The sequence below is a fragment of the Amblyraja radiata genome, chromosome 8, assembly GCF_010909765.2.
Source record: "Amblyraja radiata isolate CabotCenter1 chromosome 8, sAmbRad1.1.pri, whole genome shotgun sequence".
Lineage (NCBI taxonomy): Eukaryota > Metazoa > Chordata > Chondrichthyes > Rajiformes > Rajidae > Amblyraja > Amblyraja radiata.
The window spans coordinates 20178970-20199649 of NC_045963.1; the positions used below are offsets into that span (position 1 = coordinate 20178970).

Here is a 20680-nt window from a genome sequence, read left to right on the forward strand (position 1 = left end):
CACAGGCAAAGGTGGGTGAAGTGTCTTGCCCAAGGACACAACGACAGTATGCACTCCAAGCGGGATTCGAACCGGCTACCTTCCGGTTGCCAGCCGAACACTTAGCCCATTGTGCCATCTGTCGTCCCATCTGTAGACGATCATTGCCTTCCACTGTAAAGTCCAGACTCACAATTAGACTTTAATGCTGCTTGCAACATCTTGCAGAGAAATGGCAATATTATGCGCCCTGTGTATTTAATTCAGCTTCGTATATCACAAAGGTTCCAAAGAAGCTAAAAACCCACAGATACGTATTCTTTTTGTTAATCCACATAACAAATATTCAACCAACATGTCAATTCTTCACCTTGCAGAATCCGATTCATGCTAGTTAACATACGAAAACATTGATGTGTAAAGGATCCTGTTTCTATGTTCAATGTTTGCGTTAAATGGAAGCGAGGCAACTCAGTTCTACAAAACATGATATTGTGCTAACTTGTTTACATTTTTTGTTCTTCTGAATGCAGCACCATTATTTAAATATACTCCTGATAAGATGCACAAAACCACTGTTCCAAGCACATGTTAAGCTGTCACTCCTCAATGTGGTTTTAACTCAGCCTATATAATGCTCTCGCTGACCTGAAATATACAGCTGCAGTATAATGTGGATAAATGTGAGGTTATCCATTTTGGTGGCAAAAACAGGAAAGCAGACTATTATCTAAATGGTGGCCGAGACTATTATCTAAATGGTGGCCGACTAGGAAAAGGGGAGATGCAGTGAGACCTGGGTGTCATGGTACACCAGTCATTGAAAGTAGGCATGCAGGTGCAGCAGGCAGTGAAGAAAGCGAATGGTATGTTAGCTTTCATAGCAAAAGGATTTGAGTATAGGAGCAGGGAGGTTCTACTGCAGTTGTACAGGGTCTTGGTGAGACCACACCTGGAGTATTGCGTACAGTTTTGGTCTCCAAATCTGAGGAAGGACATTATTGCGATAGAGGGAGTGCAGAGAAGGTTCACCAGACTGATTCCTGGGATGTCAGGACTGTCTTATGAAGAAAGACTGGATAGACTTGGTTTATACTCTCTAGAATTTAGGAGATTGCGAGGGGATCTTATAGAAACTTATAAAATTCTTAAGGGGTTGGACAGGCTAGATGCAGGAAGATTGCTCCCGATGTTGGGGAAGTCCAGGACAAGGGGTCACAGCTTAAGGATAAGGGGGAAATCCTTTAAAACCGAGATGAGAAGAACTTTTTTCACACAGAGAGTGGTGAATCTATGGAATTCTCTGTCACAGAAGGTAGTTGAGGCCAGTTCATTGGCTATATTTAAGAGGGAGTTAGATGTGGCCTTTGTGGCTAAGGGGATCAGAGGGTATGGAAAGAAGGCAGGTACGGGATACTGAGTTGGATGATCAGCCATGATCATATTGAATGGCGGTGCAGGCTCGAAGGGCCGAATGGCCTACTCCTGCACCTAATTTCTATGTTTCTATGTTTTGGTTTTGAGATACAGCGAGGAAGCAGGCTCTTTGACCTACCCTGACCCAAAATCACCCCGTACACTGGTCCTATCCTACACTCTAGGGACAATTTACAGACATTGATTAACCTACAAACCCGGACGTCTTTGGAATGTGGGAGGAAACTGGAGCACCTGGAGAATACCCACACGGTCATAGGAACCGTTCAGACAGCACCTGTAGTCAGGATCGAACCCGGGTCTCTAATCCTGTAAGGCAACAACTCTACCACTGCGCAACTGTGCCGCCCAATATTCTTGTCACAAAGGTTCCAAAGAAGCTAAAAACCCACAGATACGTATTCTTTTTGTTAATCCACATAACAAATATTCAACCAACATGTCAATTCTTCACCTTGCAGAATCCGATTCATGCTAGTTAACATACGAAACATTGATGTGTAAAGGATCCTGTTTCTATGTTCAATGTTTGCGTTAAATGGAAGCGAGGCAACTCAGTTCTACAAAACATGATATTGTGCTAACTTGTTTACATTTGTTCTTCTGAATGCAGCACCATTATTTAAATATACTCCTGATAAGATGCACAAAACCACTGTTCCAAGCACATGTTAAGGTGTCACTCCTCAATGTGGTTTTAACTCAGCCTATACAATGCTCTCGCTGACTTGAAATATACAGCTTTTGCTTTCTAGCCTTGGCTAAATTTAAAGAAGATGTCATGTTTGGAAATTGCACATGTTTCCAAAGATTGGAAAATGAAAAATTAAGACAACAGGAGGGAGAAACGAGGAACTACAGATCAATTAGTCTGATGTTAGCCAGGTAAATGCTGGAGTCTAATTTTAAAGAAGTTCTTAGAAAAAAGGATGCCTTGGTGAAAAAAATAGTTTGGCAAGATTCAATGTGGGTTTGGGAAAGAGAACATAAATCTGCTAAAACGTTTTGAGATTATAACCAATAGTGTAAATAGGGATGCTGCAGCTGATGTGAATATGGACTTTTAGGGTAAGGGGTAGAAAGAAAACATATTTAATAAAGGGGCAACACATTCTGCTATGTACAGAACTCCCTGGTCGATACGTTAATGAGAAAAGCTAGGGAGAAAAAAACAAACTAAAGGATATATTAAACATGAGAAATAAGTTTGAATCAACTACCTTTGGTGTTTTTGGGCATGGTGCAATAAATGTTGGGATTGGAAGCAATTGATTTTGTTTTAAAACCTTTTCTTTACTTGTTACCTTTACAATCATTCATTTCTTCTGTTATGTTGTGCTTGTGTTCTATTTACTCCATCCCTTCTTATTGCTTATTACATGTTATTGCCAATAATTATCTCAATTTCTTCCACCTGTGGTACTCTCAACAGATATCTCAGATTTGCTGTTTCCAGCATTTTCTGTTGTTTTAAAAACTTTTATTACAGATTTCCAACATCCACATTTTGTTCAGGATATTTCTAGATTTTACATTTTATAAGATCACAAGATCGCCTGGAAAATTACAGTAATTCAAAGAATGACATTTAACTGGAATTAGAGTTTGATCTTTAGGTTTTATTGACATTTTTAGTAATGTCGTCATACAGAATGGAAACGGGCCCATTGGTCCAACTTGTCCATGCCATCCAACATGCCCCATCTAAGTTAGTCCCATTTACCAGTGTTTGTCCCATCTCTCTCGAAACCATTCCTATCCATGTATCTGCCCAATTGTCTTTTAAAAGCTGTTATGGTATCACCTAAGCTGCCTCCTCTGGCAGCTTCTTCCCTATACCCACCACACTCTGAGGGATATTAAACAAATTGTATGGGAAGTTAATGTTGCTGTACCATTTCCAGGGCTGGATTTCTCTCTGCGCTACAGCCCCCAGGCAACCGTAAACTAGGCCCAAACTAATTATATGCATTTCATGTACCCAACTACAATGCAGTCCAAACTCCTTGATATTCTTTGCTCCATGAACTTTCTTCCAATTAACTGTTACACAAAGCTGATGATGCTTCCAACTCTTAATTATGATAGCGCTCCAATTATATTCTTGCAAGGGGAGGGCGAACTTGCAATAATGTATCCAGCTTTACTGGTGCAGAATGTTTCTGTTTTTTAATTTAACATTTTTTGAGCATTATGAAATGTTTATCATTTGAAACTTAGCAGAACTATTCTATGGTTTATTTCTTTTAATGCATTTTTCTGGCTTGGGCCTATCACATCAAGATATATAAAAGGCTTCTCTGTTAGAAATTTGTGAAAAGTCAGAGATGAATAAATGTCGCTTTAGTTGAAATCTAGATATTGAGATTACTCCTTGGGGCTCCATTGCTATAGGTTTCCACTGATAAATGTGAGGTGTTACACCTTGGCAGGACAAATCAAAATAGGACGTACATGATAAATGGTAGGGAATTGAAGAATACAGTTGAACAGAGGGATCTGGGAATAACCGTGTATAGTTCCTTGAAGGTGGAATCTCATATAGATAGGGTGGTAAAGAAAGCTTTTGGTATGCTAGCCTTTATAAATCAGAGCATTGAGTATAGAAGCTGGGATATAATGTTAAAATTGTACAAGGCATTGGTGAGACCAAATCTGGAGTATGGTGTACAATTTTGGTCGCCCAATTATAGGAAGGATGTCAACAAAATAGAGAGCGTACAGAGGAGATTTACTAGAATGTTGCCTGGGTTTCAACAACTAAGTTACAGAGATAGGTTGAATAAGTTAGGTCTTTATTCTCTGGAGCGCAGAAGGTTAAGGGGGGACTTGATAGAGGTCTTTAAAATGATGAGAGGGATAGACAGAGTTGATGTGATCAAGCTTTTCCCTTTGAGAATAGGGAAGATTCAAACAAGAGGACATGACTTCAGAATTAAGGGACAGAAGTTTAGGGGTAACATGAGGGGGAACTTCTTTACTCAGAGAGTGGTAGCGGTGTGGAATGAGCTTCCAGTGGAAGTGGTGGCGGCAGGTTCGTTGGTATCATTTAAGAATAAATTGGATAGGCATATGGATGAGAAGGGAAAAAAATTGTTTGGCTCAATTCATATATATATATATATATATATATATGAAAGTTTCCACTGATATACAGTATATATATATATATATATATATATATATATATATATACTGTATATCTGGAAACTTTCATATATATATATATATACTGTATATCTGGAAACTTTCATATATATATATATATATATATATATATATATATATATATATATATATATATATATATATATATATATATATATACACATACACAGTATATATACACAGTATATATATATGAATATATATATATATATATATATATTCATATATATATACTGTGTATATATACTGTGTATGTGTATATATATATATATATGAAAGTTTCCAGATATACAGTATATATATATATATATATATATACTGTATATCAGTGGAAACTTTCATATATATATATATATATATATATATATATATATATATATATATATATATGTAGTATATATATATATGTGGTATATATATTATATAATATATATATGTATATATATATATATGTGTATATATATGTGATATATATATATATATGTATATATATATATATAATATATATATATATATATATATATGAAAGTTTCCACTGATATACAGTATATATATATATAATATATATACTGTATATCTGGAAACTCTTCAATATATATAATATATCACATACACAGTATATAACACAGTATTATATTGAATATATATTATATATATATATATTCATAATATAATATAAATACTGTGTAATATATACGTGTATGGTTGTATATATATATGTATATATATACATATATATATATATATATGTGTGTATATAGATATATATATATATATTTATTATGTTTTTATATATATATATATATATATGAATATATAATATAAACAATTTTTTTCCCTTCTCATCCATATGCCTATCCAATTTATTCTTAAATGATACCAACGAACCTGCCGCCACCACTTCCACTGGAAGCTCATTCCACACCGCTACCACTCTCTGAGTAAAGAAGTTCCCCCTCATGTTACCCCTAAACTTCTGTCCCTTAATTCTGAAGTCATGTCCTCTTGTTTGAATCTTCCCTATTCTCAAAGGGAAAAGCTTGATCACATCAACTCTGTCTATCCCTCTCATCATTTTAAAGACCTCTATCAAGTCCCCCCTTAACCTTCTGCGCTCCAGAGAATAAAGACCTAACTTATTCAACCTATCTCTGTAACTTAGTTGTTGAAACCCAGGCAACATTCTAGTAAATCTCCTCTGTACGCTCTCTATTTTGTTGACATCCTTCCTATAATTGGGCGACCAAAATTGTACACCATACTCCAGATTTGGTCTCACCAATGCCTTGTACAATTTTAACATTATATCCCAGCTTCTATACTCAATGCTCTGATTTATAAAGGCTAGCATACCAAAAGCTTTCTTTACCACCCTATCTATATGAGATTCCACCTTCAAGGAACTATACACGGTTATTCCCAGATCCCTCTGTTCAACTGTATTCTTCAATTCCCTACCATTTATCATGTACGTCCTATTTTGATTTGTCCTGCCAAGGTGTAACACCTCACATTTATCAGCATTAAACTCCATCTGCCATCTTTCAGCCCATTTTTCCAAATGGCCTAAATCACTCTGTAGACTTTGGAAATCCTCTTCATTATCCACAACACCCCCTATCTTGGTATTATCTGCATACTTACTAATCCAATTTACCACCCCTTCATTCAGATCATTGATGTACATGACAAACAACAAAGGACCCAACACAGATCCCTGAGGCACCCCACTAGTCACCTGCCTCCAACCCGACAAACAGCCATCCACCATTACCCTCTGGCTTCTCCCATTCAGCCACTGCTGAATCCATCTTGCTATTCCTGCATTTATACCCAACAGTTTAACCTTCTTAACCAACCTTCCATGAGGAACCTTGTCAAAGGCCTTACTAAAGTCCATATAGACAACATCCACTGCTTTACCCTCGTCAATTTCCCTAGTAACCTCTTCAAAAAAATTCAAGAAGATTAGTCAAACATGACCTTCCAGGCACAAATCCATGTTGACTGTTCCTAATCAGACCCTGTTTATCCAGATGCTTATATATATTATCTCTAAGTATCTTTTCCATTAATTTGCCCACCACTGAAGTCAAACTAACAGGTGTATAATTGCTAGGTTTACTCTTAGAACCCTTTTTAAACAATGGAACAACATGCGCAGTACGCCAATCCTCGGGGACTATTCCCGTTTCTAATGACATTTGAAATATTTCTGTCATAGCCCCGGCTATTTCTACACTAACTTCCCTCAATGTCCTAGGGAATATCCTGTCAGGACCTGGAGACTTATCCACTTTTATATTTTTCAAAAGTGTCAGTACATACGTGCATTTTAAATTCAGACTATTCTTAAAAGATTAGGGGGATACGAACACAACATCGGGACATATTTGGCTCTAACCTCCGATCTGCACCTTCATAAGAAACTCCAGCCAAAGGGACCACATCACAGTAATTAATCCTTTAGATTAATTAACAGTGAGTGCATTGACAGTTGGTACTGGCACGAACAAGCATGGCAACAGAAAATATAATAAAGCTCCATTTAAAATTAAAACTGTATATATTTTAAAAAGTGATTACTGGCCGGTAATCTAATCTAGCAATTCAGATGTCTGTTATAAACCACTCAAACATTTTTCTCGCACTTTATGTCACCATGTCAAGGCTTCAATCAAATAACTGCCTCGTAATCATTTCCAGGTATCCATTATTCTCCACAAACCTTTCAAAATTGTGTGGTTTTGTGTAATGCATTTACAGAATATTATTAAGTTTATAAAATAAGTGGTTGGAGGAAAAAGACGATCAGTTATATAGGCATTATTTTCATCAGGGTTTAGATGTACTCTGATGGAAGAACACTAGTCTCATTTAAAATTGTGTTTGGCATAATCACCACAGTCGGTAACACTTGTGGACCTTACATGGATGGACCTTACACTGGATGGGTTTAAGAGAGAGTTAGATAGAGCTCTAAGGGCTAGCGGAGTCAAGGGATATGGGGAGAAGGCAGGCACAGTTTATTGATAGGGGACGATCAGCCATGATCACAATGAATGGCGGTGCTGGCTCGAAGGGCCGAATGGCCTCCTTCTGCACCTATCTTCTATGTTTCTACATACATGCAATAAACAATTTAAGGACAACAGGATCACAAAATCCTTAAAAGACATCAAGCGATCTAAATTCATTAGCAGTCTTTTTTTAAACAAGGGTGATGTAAAATATTGTCCTCCATTTCCCTCCACAACTGCCATTGGCCTGCTGCGTTCCTCCAGCAGTTTGCTTTTTTTTTTTTTGCTCAAGATACCACCATCTGCAGTTTCTTGCCTTCACAAAAGGTAGAATCGGTGATATTGGATTTTAAAATGATACGTAGAGCCACATCAGCCAACATGTCCCACCTGCCCGCATTTGGTCCATATCCTTCCAAATCTGTCCTATCCATGTACCGAACTGATTCTTAAATGTTGGAATAGTCCCAGCCTCAACTACCTCCTCTGGCAGCTTGTTCCATACATCCACCATCCTTTGTGTGAAAAAGTTGCCGCTCATATTCATATTAAATCTTTTCCCCGTCACCTTAAACCTAAGTCCTCGATTCACCTACTTTGGGCAAGCCACACTGTGCATCTACCCAATCTATTCCCCTCATGACCATATACACCTCCATAAGATCACCCCTCATCCTCCTGCGCTCCATATGTAGTGCAAACCAACTTGAGTGAGAGCTTAAGAACCAGCTTATTGCAAAGGTTAGCAATGCATTAATCTTATCCATTATATAAATCAAGTAACATTTGTAGTTATCCTCCCCCTATTAGTTTTTAATTTATTTAAATATTAGGTACACGGTAGCAAATGAAATAGTGCTTGCAGTTGGTTATTTAGCTTGCTGCAGCGGATGTGAAAACCTCTTTATACAGGTGACAAACTCTGATGTGACTGCAGAGTCACTGGAATAGTAGCTGCTGTGTATTTAGAATTGGTGCTGTTAGATTTTAAATTAGTTTATTCAATTATCATGACAGTTGCAAAAACACATGTTAAACAAAGCAGGCTCATGATCTATGAAATTACAATATTAACAGACTGGTCCAAACTGCTGGTTGCATTGTATCTGTGCTGCCCCCATTTTCTGATAGCTCTGTTTCCTGTACCCAGGTGAAAGTTTGTAGAGAACCCCACCATTCAGGGAAGACAGTCTTATGCTGAAATATATAGGTGTCAGGGGTTATGGGAGAATTGGGTTAAGAGGGAGAGATAGATCAACAATGATTGAATGGCGGAGTAGACGATGGGCTGAATGCCTAATTCTGCTCCTTAACTTATGACCTTATATACGTGCACTTTTTAAGTTTTGTTGCTTGGTGCTATCGCACATCGATCTGTTTCTGTCTTTTAATTATGGAGCTACAGAATATTTGACATTCAATGCCGTGAAACTCATCCATGCATGGATATCGCATTATCAGTTCTCCCTGTTTATAACCTCTGCTTTCTTTGCATTCCAGCTCACTTTGCAGAACTTCTTACAACTCTTAGTGCTAACAGAATGCCGTGACAATATCTTAACAACTCCTTGTGATGCCCTTTTACTGCCTCAGTTTCATGATCCCTTCACATTTGTGGTAACCTTTCCCATTTATGGCCAGTTTATTTCTCTTATATTGGGTGTCTGGTAGATTTGTCATGTTGTGCATGCATGATTACTTTGTAGTGGTGGAAAGAATGTACTAGGGCTTAAGCATCTTTTGATTTTGCTAATGGCATCATTCCTGGGCGAATGTATCATTCTAAAAATCTTCTTTGCCCTTAAAAACCTTTCAAAGCCTGAAGCTTCTTGTTTCTATATCTTAAAAACAAACTTAACCGGTTTTAAACCTATCTAAAAACATATGCAATAACAGCAGGAGAAGTCACCCAGCCCATTTTGAGACTGCGTAGAAATTTATCAAGATCGCAGTTGATCCTCTGCCCCTCTCCATTTTCATGCGCTTTCGACCTCCTTCCTGTACTCAGCCTCGTTGTTGTTTGAGATCCTGCCCAAGATCGTGGTATCATCGGAGAATTTGTAATTCAGATTCAGATTCAGATTCAGATTCAACTTTAATTGTCATTGTCCGTGTACAGTACAGAGACAACAAAATGCATTTAGCATCTCCCTGGAAGAGCGACATAGCATATGATTTGAATAAATATTTACATTAGCATATATACAGACATAGTGTTTTTCCTGTGGGAGGAGTGTCCGGGGGGGGGGGGGGGTGATTGGCAGTCACCGAGGTACGTTGTTGAGTAGAGTGACAGCCGCCGGGAAGAAGCTGTTCCTGGACCTGCTGGTCCGGCAACGGAGAGACCTGTAGCGCCTCCCGGATGGTAGGAGGGTAAACAGTCCATGGTTGGGGTGAGAGCAGTCCTTGGCGATGCTGAGCGCCCTCCGCAGACAACGCTTGCTTTGGACAGACTCAATGGAGGGGAGCGAGGAACCGGTGATGCGTTGGGCAATTTTCACCACCCTCTGCAATGCCTTCCTGTCGGAGACAGAGCAGTTGCCATACCATACTGTGATACAGTTGGTAAGGATGCTCTCGATGGTGCAGCGATAGAAGTTCACCAGGATCTGAGGAGACAGATGGACCTTCTTCAGTCTCCTCAGGAAGAAGAGACGCTGGTGAGCCTTCTTGATCAGAGTTGAGGTATTGTGGGTCCAAGAGAGGTCATCGGAGATGTTAACACCCAGGAACCTGAAGCTAGAAACACGTTCCACCTCCGTCCCGTTAATGTGGATGGGGGTGTGCGTGCCGCCCCTGGACTTCCTGAAGTCTACAATGAGCTCCTTGGTCTTCTTGGAGTTAAGGGCCAGGTTGTTGTCAGCGCACCATGCTGCTAAGTGCTGGACCTCCTCCCTGTAGCCGACTCATCGTTGTTGCTGATGAGGCCAATCACCGTTGTATCATCTGCATACTTGATGATGGTGTTAGTACCATGTACAGGTGTGCAGTCATAGGTGACGAGGGAGTAGAGGAGGGGGCTCAGCACACAGCCCTGTGGAACGCCGGTGTTCAGGGTGAGGGTTGAAGAGGTGTGCTTGTCTAACCTAACAGACTGTGGTCTGTTGGTTAGAAAGTCCAGTATCCAGTTGCAGAGGGAGGGATCGATGCCCAGGTTACCGAGTTTGGTGATCAGTTTAGATGGTACTAGACCAAGTGCAGACCCGTTGGGTCTGTTTCCCCAACGGCGTTTTGCAGGGGGGGGGGGGGGAGGGGGGGCTGCGGCATCAAACTCATATTAACCAACCCCCAAACACACAGGTGGGGGGAGGGAGGGGGGATGTGAAGAGGGGAGGGAGGGGAGAGGAGGTGGAGGAAATGGGACAGATTTGGGAGGGAAAGGAGAGCGGGGTAGGGGGGTGAGAGAGGGGGATGGGGAGATAGATGTGGTGGAGGGGGAGGATGGGGAGGTAGGGAAGGAGGGAGGGAGGGGGAGAGGGGTGGGGGAGAGAGGGGAAAGAGTGGAGAGGGAGGTGGAGAGGGGTAGGGGGAGTGATGGAAGAGGGACAGAGGGGTAGGAGGAAGGGGGGTGGCGTAGAGAGGGAAGGGGGGTGGGGGAGAGAGGGATGGGTGGGAGAGGGGTTTCGGAGAGGGAAACATAGAACCATTGAAATTAAGTGCAGGAGTAGGCCATTCGGCCCTTCGAGCCTGCACCACCATTCAATATGATCGTGGCTGATCATCCAACTCAGTATCCTGTACCTGCCTTCTCTCCATACCCCCTGATCCCTTTAGCCACAAGGACCACATCTAACTCCCTCTTAAATACAGCCAATGAACAGGCCTCAACTACCTTCTGTGCCAGTGAATTCCAGAGATTCACCACTCTCTGTGTTAAAAATGTTTTTCTCATCTCGGTCCTAAAAGATTTACCCCTTATCCTTAAACTGTGACCCCTTGTTCTGGACTTCCCCAACATCTGGAACAATCTTCCTGCATCTAGCCTGTCCAACCCCTTAAGAATTTTGTAAGTTTCTATAAGATACCCCCTCAATCTTTTAAATTCTAGCATGTACAAGCCGAGTCTATCCAGTCTTTCGTCATATGAAAGTCCTGACATCCCAGGAATCAGTCTGGTGAACCTTCTCTGTACTCCCTCTATGGCAACGATGTATTTGAACATTGGGCATTGTGACATCACACGATGGAACGTTCACCAGGGGCTGGGGCTGGTGCTGCTTCTATGGGTGAGAAGCCAGTTTAGTTGTGAAATATTGGGGGGGGGGGGGGGTGGGTTAGGATTTGATTAAAAACGTGCACTTAAACACGACGACCAATGGCAAACCCGTTGGGTCTGATCCCCCAACGCAGCCGTTCCCTACCCGTAGCCCCCACTGGGGGGGGGGGGTGGGGGGCGGGCGCCTCACACACACTAACCACCCCCACACACAGAGTTGGAAAAGTGCATAAAGACCGTTCCCTACCTGTAGCCCCCAGGGGAGATTTGGTCGTCGAAGTCGGGTCCCTGCCGTCTTAAAATATCGTATCTTGAAGTCGTCGAAGTCGGGTCCGTCTCGGCAACGCGTGGGGGGGGTGGTGGGGGGGTTAGCGGTGCGGCATCACACACACGAAGCTTCGACACACACAGAGCCTTAAAAGTGTAAATGCCCGACCTCTTTTCCGTTTTTCTCTAATTTAATTAAGATGTGCAGGTGGTGTTCTTATCGAGGTTCAGGGGTGAATGACGTAAATATTTTCACACAATATGGGAACATCTCATGTTGTCTTGAAGGCTCCTCGGCCCACATCTGACTCTCTGTACTGTCACTATGGCAACGATGTCTATGAGCACTGGGCATTGTGACATCACACGATGGAACGTTCACCATTGGCTGGGGCTCCTGCATAGGCATATGTAAATGAATCCATTCCGATTGGACATATGTGAAGATTGGGCATTGTGACATCACACGATGGAACGTTCAGCAGGGGCTGGTGCTGGTGAAGGTTCTGTGGGTGTGAAGCCAGTTTAGTTTTGAAATATTGGGGGGGGGGGGGGAAGGATTTGATTAAAAACGTGTACTTAAACACGACGGAATGTAATGAGGAGCGGATACTTAGAAAGAAAAGTGAAATCTCTACCGAAATGGAAAAGATGTCGGCGATTCTGCGTCCAGTTTCGGAGTTGCAGGGAATCAATGGAAGAAATGTGACAGCCGGACGGAGTTCCGTTTCGGAATTTTGGGCGAGAGTTTTATATATTAATAGATAATGGTGTTGAATGCTGAGCTGTAATCGATGAACAGCATTCTTACGTAAGTGTCTCTGTTGTCGAGGTGGGAGAGGGCGGAGTGAAGTGCCGTTGAGATGGCATCCTCCGTACTCCTGTTCTTGCGGGAGGCAAACTGATAGGGAGTTAGAGCAGAATGGAGTAGAGCAGAATTTGTCTGAATAGCGATGAATGTTTAGAGAGTATTGTAAGTGACTGAGAACACAATGGCACCAGTGTTAGAGAATAATTGTGGAGGATGCTTTGTCATCGATCTTTGCTGATTGTAGTCTATGGATCAGGAAGTTAAGGATCCAGTTGTGGTGCCGTTGGGGCTGCTGAGTCCTAGGCCCATGAGTTTGGTCAAAATTATGGTGTTTGAGGCGGAGCTATGGTTCATAAATAGGAGTCTGAACTGGGTGTTGCTTGTTATCCACATGCTTCAGGAATTGGTATAACGCCAGAGAAATGGCATCTGCCGTTGGCCTGTTGCAGTAGTTGGTGAATTACAGTGGAGGCTGGAGTTGATGTACACCATGATCACCCTCTCGAGGCACTTCATGATGGTGGATGTCGGAGCCACAGAATGGTAGGGTGGGTTGGCGGATGTGGGGGAAAGATCAAATATCTCAGTGAATGCTTATGAAACATGAGAAGGCTATTATTACCAAGACACTGATTGACTGCCACAACTACAATGCGAGTCAGTCACTGCTGTGCAAGGGCCCAGGCACGTACAGTCGCACTCTTCTGCTCTCACGTTCTCTTGTCCTTGCATTCCCTCTTGCTCTTTTCTCCACAACAACCCCCCCTTAAGAAATAGCAGTTTCATTTGCATTTTTGTGCATTTCTTCAATTGATTGACTGTCAAGCGTGACTAAACCAATAATCTGACAATGGTGACTATGCACACTTCCTCCAAGCAGTTAATTGTTGCTGTAGCTGGGAAAATCCAAAATGTAGCTGGATTATTATTTCCGCAATATTACAAAAATTTTATTCACATTTCACGTTTTGTTTTCAATGCATTTAATTTAAAACAATTGCAAAGAACAACTTCTTACAGAGGATGGTGAACCTATTGCATTTCTCTGCTCCAGAGGATTGTAGTTGCTAGAATAGTTGAGGGTAGATAGGAAATTGTTGAAAGATCAACGAGTTGAGTGCTATAGGGATTGGCAGAGAAGGTGAGGCCGGGTGCAGATAAACCACAAGGGACCCAGTGGCCTAGCCCTGCTCCCTATTTTCTTATAGTCTTATCTAATTGAGTTTAAACACTTAGAAAAATTATATCAAATGAATGTCCCTTATTTATACAGCTCTGCTGTATAATTTAGATTTACTTAATAAATTGAAGAATGGTTAGGACTATATACAAGAAGTAACCATCTAACTGTTTCTCTTTGTTCTTCGATTAGGTGCCTTTAAGGTGCTTTTTGCAGGGTGCTTCTGATGTCTTCTGTGAGCAGGTAAAATTTTCACACAGTAGACCCTGTGTGTTTTTGGGAATTATTTCCTAACCTGCTTCTTGGACCTGATTATGCCAGTACTCCAGGTTGTTGAATAGGCTCAGGCAGTTGGGAATATCCTTTCTTTCTCTTTCCTACCATCAATTAGTGGTGATTGTCTGGTCAAGTGAGAGGCATTTGAGTCTAACAGCAAAAGAAACGGTAACAGCTATGAATGGTGACAGTCTTTTCTTATTGTGCAAAGTTCACTTGCCTAGCTTATGTATGATAAATTTATGCTCTAATAATGGGCACAATCTTCAATAGAAGAAGTAGGGCTGCAGCACGGCTAGGTCGTATCTAGGTCGTATTTCCACGTCTCTGTCCCGGGTCTGCTATTTATCAACCTATACGTATACACACACAAATTAGTTTGTGCACCGTGGTGTGGCTCGATGAGCAGCTTCTGTTTGAAGAAGCAGCTGACCTGGTGGAAACACATTCAAACCATGGGTGCTTGCACTCAATGAAGTGTGGAGTCGATACATATGTTTCATTCCCAGCATCAATGATTCCTCTTCCATTTTGGACTTGCAGGCCCTACATTCATGAGGGAAGACTTGATTAGAGTGGGAGGGAAGTAGGCTGGGAACAAAAGGTATGCATCACACTGCATATCGACTAGGATCCTGCAAAACTATTGTCAGATTTATTTTTCGGGAATGAGCAGGATGAGGATTATAATGTGAACATGCATGCAAGGGATGTGTACCTCATGAAAACCCAGCTCACATTCAGCGTGCAGATTCTGTACAAAGAGTCAGAAGTGAGAAGAGTAAAAACTCTATATATGAAGCCTTTCTCCGAGTTCACTAGTTTTGTCACTCCTCACAGATACATCTCTTCCCTCCTTTGCTGCAGCTATGGAAAAGCACAAATGCATGCAAAGCAAACACCTGAATCATTTAATGAAGTGTAGGAAAGAATTGCAGATGCTGCTTTACACTGAAGATAGACACAAAATGCTGGAGTAACTCAGCGGGTCAGGCACCATCTTTGAAGAAAAGGAATAGATGTTTTGGGTCAAGACCTTTCTTCAATCTGCTGCCTAACCCACTGAAATCCTCCTGCATTTTGTGTCTATCTGCATTTAATGAGGAGGCAGCCTGAATTTAGCAAGGTGCATGGGACTACAGGACTATGTGGATGTATTGTTAACCCTACCTCCTATTTGTCTGCTCCAAGACAAATAAATTCCTTCATGACAATATCAGTCCTTTTGCATTTAATAAATGTATGTGTCAACTCTCTTTGTGCTTGTAGTTGTTGCATAACTGTTCGAAACTGAGCAGGTATGTTTCATGACTCCAAAAGGGTTAAAGTGAAGATTGATTCCAGCCAGATTCTAATCCTAATTGCAGTTTAGTCATTTTAAGTTTGTGCATCCCATTCACATTCAGGAGCTCTGCCAGCTGAAGACAGTTGAGCATTGACCATAATCGAACTGCAGGGCATTCAGTTTTGTTTTAGTGACACAAAGAACAAAGCATCAGTCAGTTTTATTATCATCCAGCAATGAGGTTGGTGGCTACTGTAACTATGACCATATCACACAGACATTATGCAAGGTATTCAAATGTCGTGGTTACTTCAGGATATTTCTGTAAGACCATTCTAACAGTGATCACCATTGCTGCCCTTTGTTGCTGTCAAATAATATTTCAGCAGAGTACCTTAGTTTAGCGATACAGTGCGGAAACAGGCCCTTTGGCCCACTGAGTCCGCGCCGACCAGTGTTCCCCGCACACTATCACACACACACACACACACACACAGACAATTTATAATTTTACCAAGCCAATTAGCCTACAAATCTGTACATCTATGGGGAGCGCGAGGAAACTGGAGCTCCCGGAGAAAACCCACGCAGATCCCTTGGGGGAAAAAGTACAAACTCCGATAGGACAGCACCCGCAATTAAGATTGAACCCGGGCCTCTGGCGCTGTAAGGCAGCAACTCTACTGCTGCACCACCGTGCCGTGTCTGTAAGACATTTCTAACAGTGATCATCATTGCTGCTCTTCATTGCTGTTCAGCAGAGTATCTCCCACATGATACACTGCCACTCTTCAAAGGAACAAAAACCGCACTTATTCATTAGCCTTCTTGTGCTTAGTTCAGTTTTGAGATAACTTTGCGGTGTGTTTTATATACTCTCTCTTCATATTTATTGGTATACATCCACAATTAAAGGAGAAGTGAATGCGCAGTGGAGAAACTTGCTGAGGGACACTGTGGTTTTGGTTTGGACAGTTTGACACATTATATTGAGTTGTTTTCGTCGATGGAAACAACCCTTTACTCACGGCATCGTAAATGATAGCACAAAATGATATAATTCAGTAAGGAGAAATTATTTTGTTATTTTATAAAGGCATGAAGGATCACAACAATTAAAAAACAGTTTTCAATTGATTCTCATCATTGCGCAACCCAGCGTTTCTTCACCACTGTATTTGGCAAACTCTTGAGGCACTTCAGAATCTTGCTGGATTGAAATTGATAATCACTTGAGTTAGTAAACATGACTTTGGGCAGCATCCCGTCATGAAAGCTTTAATGGGGAAAGTGGTTGGGGGGGAGGATCCCAATCCGAGATGTCCGTACACAGAGTTGTTTGTGACAGGCGAATGTCGTGTCCCATTTATTGCATTCCCAACATTTCACAAATCAATTCTCCACTTTTTAGTACCCCAAGTCATATAATCATTCAGTACAGAATAGTACACGATCCTTCATGCCCCTGCTGATCAATAAGCCCTGTCTTTACACATCACATTTACCAAGCCAACTATGTCTAAGTAATTCATGTGCTCTCCCACAAGCTTAAGCATTGTGTGCATACCTACCTCCATCACCTGATCCTGCAATGCATTCCAGATTGCAATCAACTGCTGAATGACAAAAAAATATTCCTTTGTTCTACTGCAAACCTTTGACTCCTCACCTTAAACCTATGTCTTCTGGTCTTCAACATCTGTACCATCTTATCATCAACCCAATCTACACATCTCATAATTTTGTAGAACTCCATCAGAGGGTGAGAGGGACTTGCAGGATTTTTTTTGCTGGGAACTGACTGGATCTAAGGGGCCAAAAAACATTCTGGTTTATAGTCGGGCAAGATACAGTGCAACTTGGAGGGGAGTGGCCTCATGCTCTTTCTTCAACATTATTCTGGGTCATAAAGATTGCACGTTTGTGAGGTCGCTTTAAGATTAGCCTGGTGAATACCTGCAGTGCATTCTGTAGAGCAGTGGTTCTCAACCTTTTTTCAGTGATGTACCCCCTGTGAAATATTTTTTCAGCCAAGTACCCCCTAACCAGCGCAAAAATATAGGCCTACATATATGTAGGCCTATATTTTAAAATCTCACGTACCCCCTGGAGTGCCTTCACGTACCCCCAGGGGTACGCGTACCCCCATTTGAGAACCACTGCTGTAGAGGGTACCCACTGAAGCTACCGTGCATCGCAGATGGTGGGATGTTCGCCGTGTTGTTTAAGACCCTAGCCAAGTGCAGTGCTTTGGTGTGAATGGTGCTGAGTTTCTTGAGCGTTGTTGGAGCAGGTAGAGGATATTCCATCATGCTCCTGAATTATGTCATGTAGGCGGTGGAAAGGTGTTGTACGGTTAGGAAGTGACTCATTCACCACAGGATACATAGGCAATGACCTGTTATGATATTCATTGTAATTATTTGGCCCAACCAGATTATTGAAGCTTGCTGCATTGATGACAGAGTCATAGGTAATGGTAAAGGGCCTGTCCCACTGTATGAGGTAATTCACGAGTTCTGCCGAGTTTCCCCTGATTCGAACTCGGAGAATTACGGTAATAGCCACTCGTAGGTACTCTGGGCTCTCGTGGACATTTTTCAACGTTGAAAAATCTTCACGAGCTTACCGCGTTTCCCGAGTACCTGCCATTAGCGTTACAAGCATCCCGAGCTCCGACGTACCCACTGCGTACATTCTACGTACTTACCGCGAGTTTGATTTTTTTTTTAAACTCGGGAGAGCTCTTGAATTACCTCATACAGTGGGACAGGCCCTTAAAGCTATTGAATGTTATGATCGCTAGAGGTGGTTATTGCCTGCAGTTCTGTGTGTGACTGGTGCTTGTCACATATCAGCCCAAAGCTGAACGTTATCAGGATGTTGCTATTTACAGGATTGTGCTGCTGCATTTGCTGATGTTTTGCAAGTGGAATTGAACATGGTGAACTCAATATAAAGGAAAGGGGTGGAACATTTTACCTTTGGCAGGGTGCTGGAAAGGTGTGCTTGGGCTTAGGATTGGGCAGATGATGGCAACTGGTGATGAAGTAAGTGTCGGTAACACTGGGATGAAGGCAAAATACACATAATATAGTTTTGTAATGGATGAAGTTGATTGGTGCCAATTGATCACCTCCAGTTTAAATTCCATTTGGAATATTTTTGGAGGACCAAGAAGCCAGAATTACCATGAGGATTTAACACTCAATGGCTGGTTTCCATGGATGTGAATCATCATTGGATCTTACATTGTTTAAAGGAGAATCGTTGTACAATTATCAAAGGAAGTGATTGTTGTTCATTTCCAAAGCAAGTCATTTAAGTGGCCTCCCATGTGAAACTGGCTGTCTATGGTTTTTAAGACCATGGTGCCTGATTATTGTGGGGAAGTTACATTTAAACAAGTTATTTTTCCAAGACTGGTTCTCGTTTAAATTTAGTAATATTTAGGGGAGCTCACCACTGGTTAACCACTCACCTATTAAACGAAACTTGCTTCCATTGTTTTCTCTCTCAAATCTCTTTAGAATTTTGAATACCTTGCTTGGGTTTCTCTTAAACCATCTGCAAGTTTTTCCAGTCTCTTCAGAAAACTATAGCCAGTCATCTGAGATAAACATCTAAGAAAACTTCCACTGTATCTTCTCTAAATCTTGATTTCCCTGCTTAAGAATGATGGTGAGAATCACGAGCATTAATTAAGAAGATGTCTCAGTGTGATGTAGCATGATTTCTTTGTTTATGTATTAATTGACCCTACTTACAGTTCAAGTGATTTATTTTCTCAACTTCCTTGCCACCTTCAGAAATTTATGAATATTTGCTCCAATGTCCTCTAGTTTTATATTTGACACCTCTCTGCTCCACGCACCTCATAAAAATAGGACCAGTTAGATTTCATGATTTCCCCCTGCCATTCATGCATACATTACTTTGTAGATGTATCTGTCTTGTATCTGCCTTTCTCATATCTACCACTATAACCCATAACACTCTATTCTCATGTTTTGTCTTGTCTGCCAAGTCAATTTATATATTCCAATAAAAGTAAATCTTTGAATAACAGCTCCCAATCCTTCTCAGTAAAACATCTCATCAACTTTTTCCTCCTAGCTATTTTTTAAGCGTATTGTGTATTTGGAAGCTTTAGCTCAAAAGATAATCATGTTTCCCCCCAAAAAATTGTCGCCCATTCAAGATAATTGTAAATACCTCACTGTGGGAGATATTGAATTTTATTTCATGCTATCAAACAGTTTTTCGTGTAACATAATAATGTTTTGGTTAATGATTTTCAATATTCAGTTATTACATTCTGCCGGCATAGCTCTTGTCAGGATCTGGGGGCAACATTTAATTGCCTAACATCTTTTTTAAGTGACATACTACTACTTTGCCTCAAGTCTGGTTCCTAACTGTAAATGGTAACTAACAGCACATTGAGAATTGTGACCTGGCAGGTCTATATGTGTGATGAACAAATGTAAAGAGACAGGTGATGTTGGTCCTGTAGGCTGGAAGGTCATCTGTGAAAATTAATCATGGGTCTGTATATAACACTGTGGGGCATGTGCAGCGTAAGCAGATGATGCCCGCCACACCTATGCTCTGTACGAGGGATCATCAGTCTTTAGACTTTGGAGATACAGCGTGGAAACAGGCCCACCTTGTACACTAGTGTCCCTAGACTAGACTAGCACCATCTTACACACTAGGAACAATTTACAGAAGACAATTAACCCACAAACGTGTACGTCTTTGGAGCGTGGGAGGAAACTGGAGCACCAGGAGAAAACCCACGTGGTCACCGGGAGAATGGACAAACTCCGTCCAGACAGCACCCATGGTCAGGATCAAACCCGAATCTCTGGCACTGTGAAGCAGCAACTCTAACGCTGCGCCACTGTGCCGACACAATCACTTGTAGGTTTTTTGGAGAATCATTTGGATGTCAGCAGATAACATGTAAAGGGCAGTAAGACACTCATGGCATTCATGTGGAGTTGGAATGGATGCCCCGCATTCCAACTCGTATTGA

At 41.4% G+C, this 20680-nt stretch overlaps 1 protein-coding gene across 6 annotated transcripts in view; it reads left to right on the top strand.

Annotated features, from left to right (window-relative positions):
• The window catches only part of prox1 (prospero homeobox 1), a 103163-nt gene that overhangs the window by 34318 nt on the left and 48165 nt on the right, over positions 1 to 20680 (top strand). For 4 of the 6 annotated variants that reach the window (XM_033025340.1, XM_033025339.1, XM_033025338.1 and 1 more), the window contains one exon: positions 14271 to 14321. The exons of the other annotated variants lie outside the window; for them this stretch is intronic. In XM_033025340.1, the coding sequence (XP_032881231.1) occupies positions 14271 to 14321 (51 nt within the window). The remainder of the gene's footprint in view (positions 1 to 14270; positions 14322 to 20680) is intronic. 6 annotated transcript variants of the gene reach the window in all.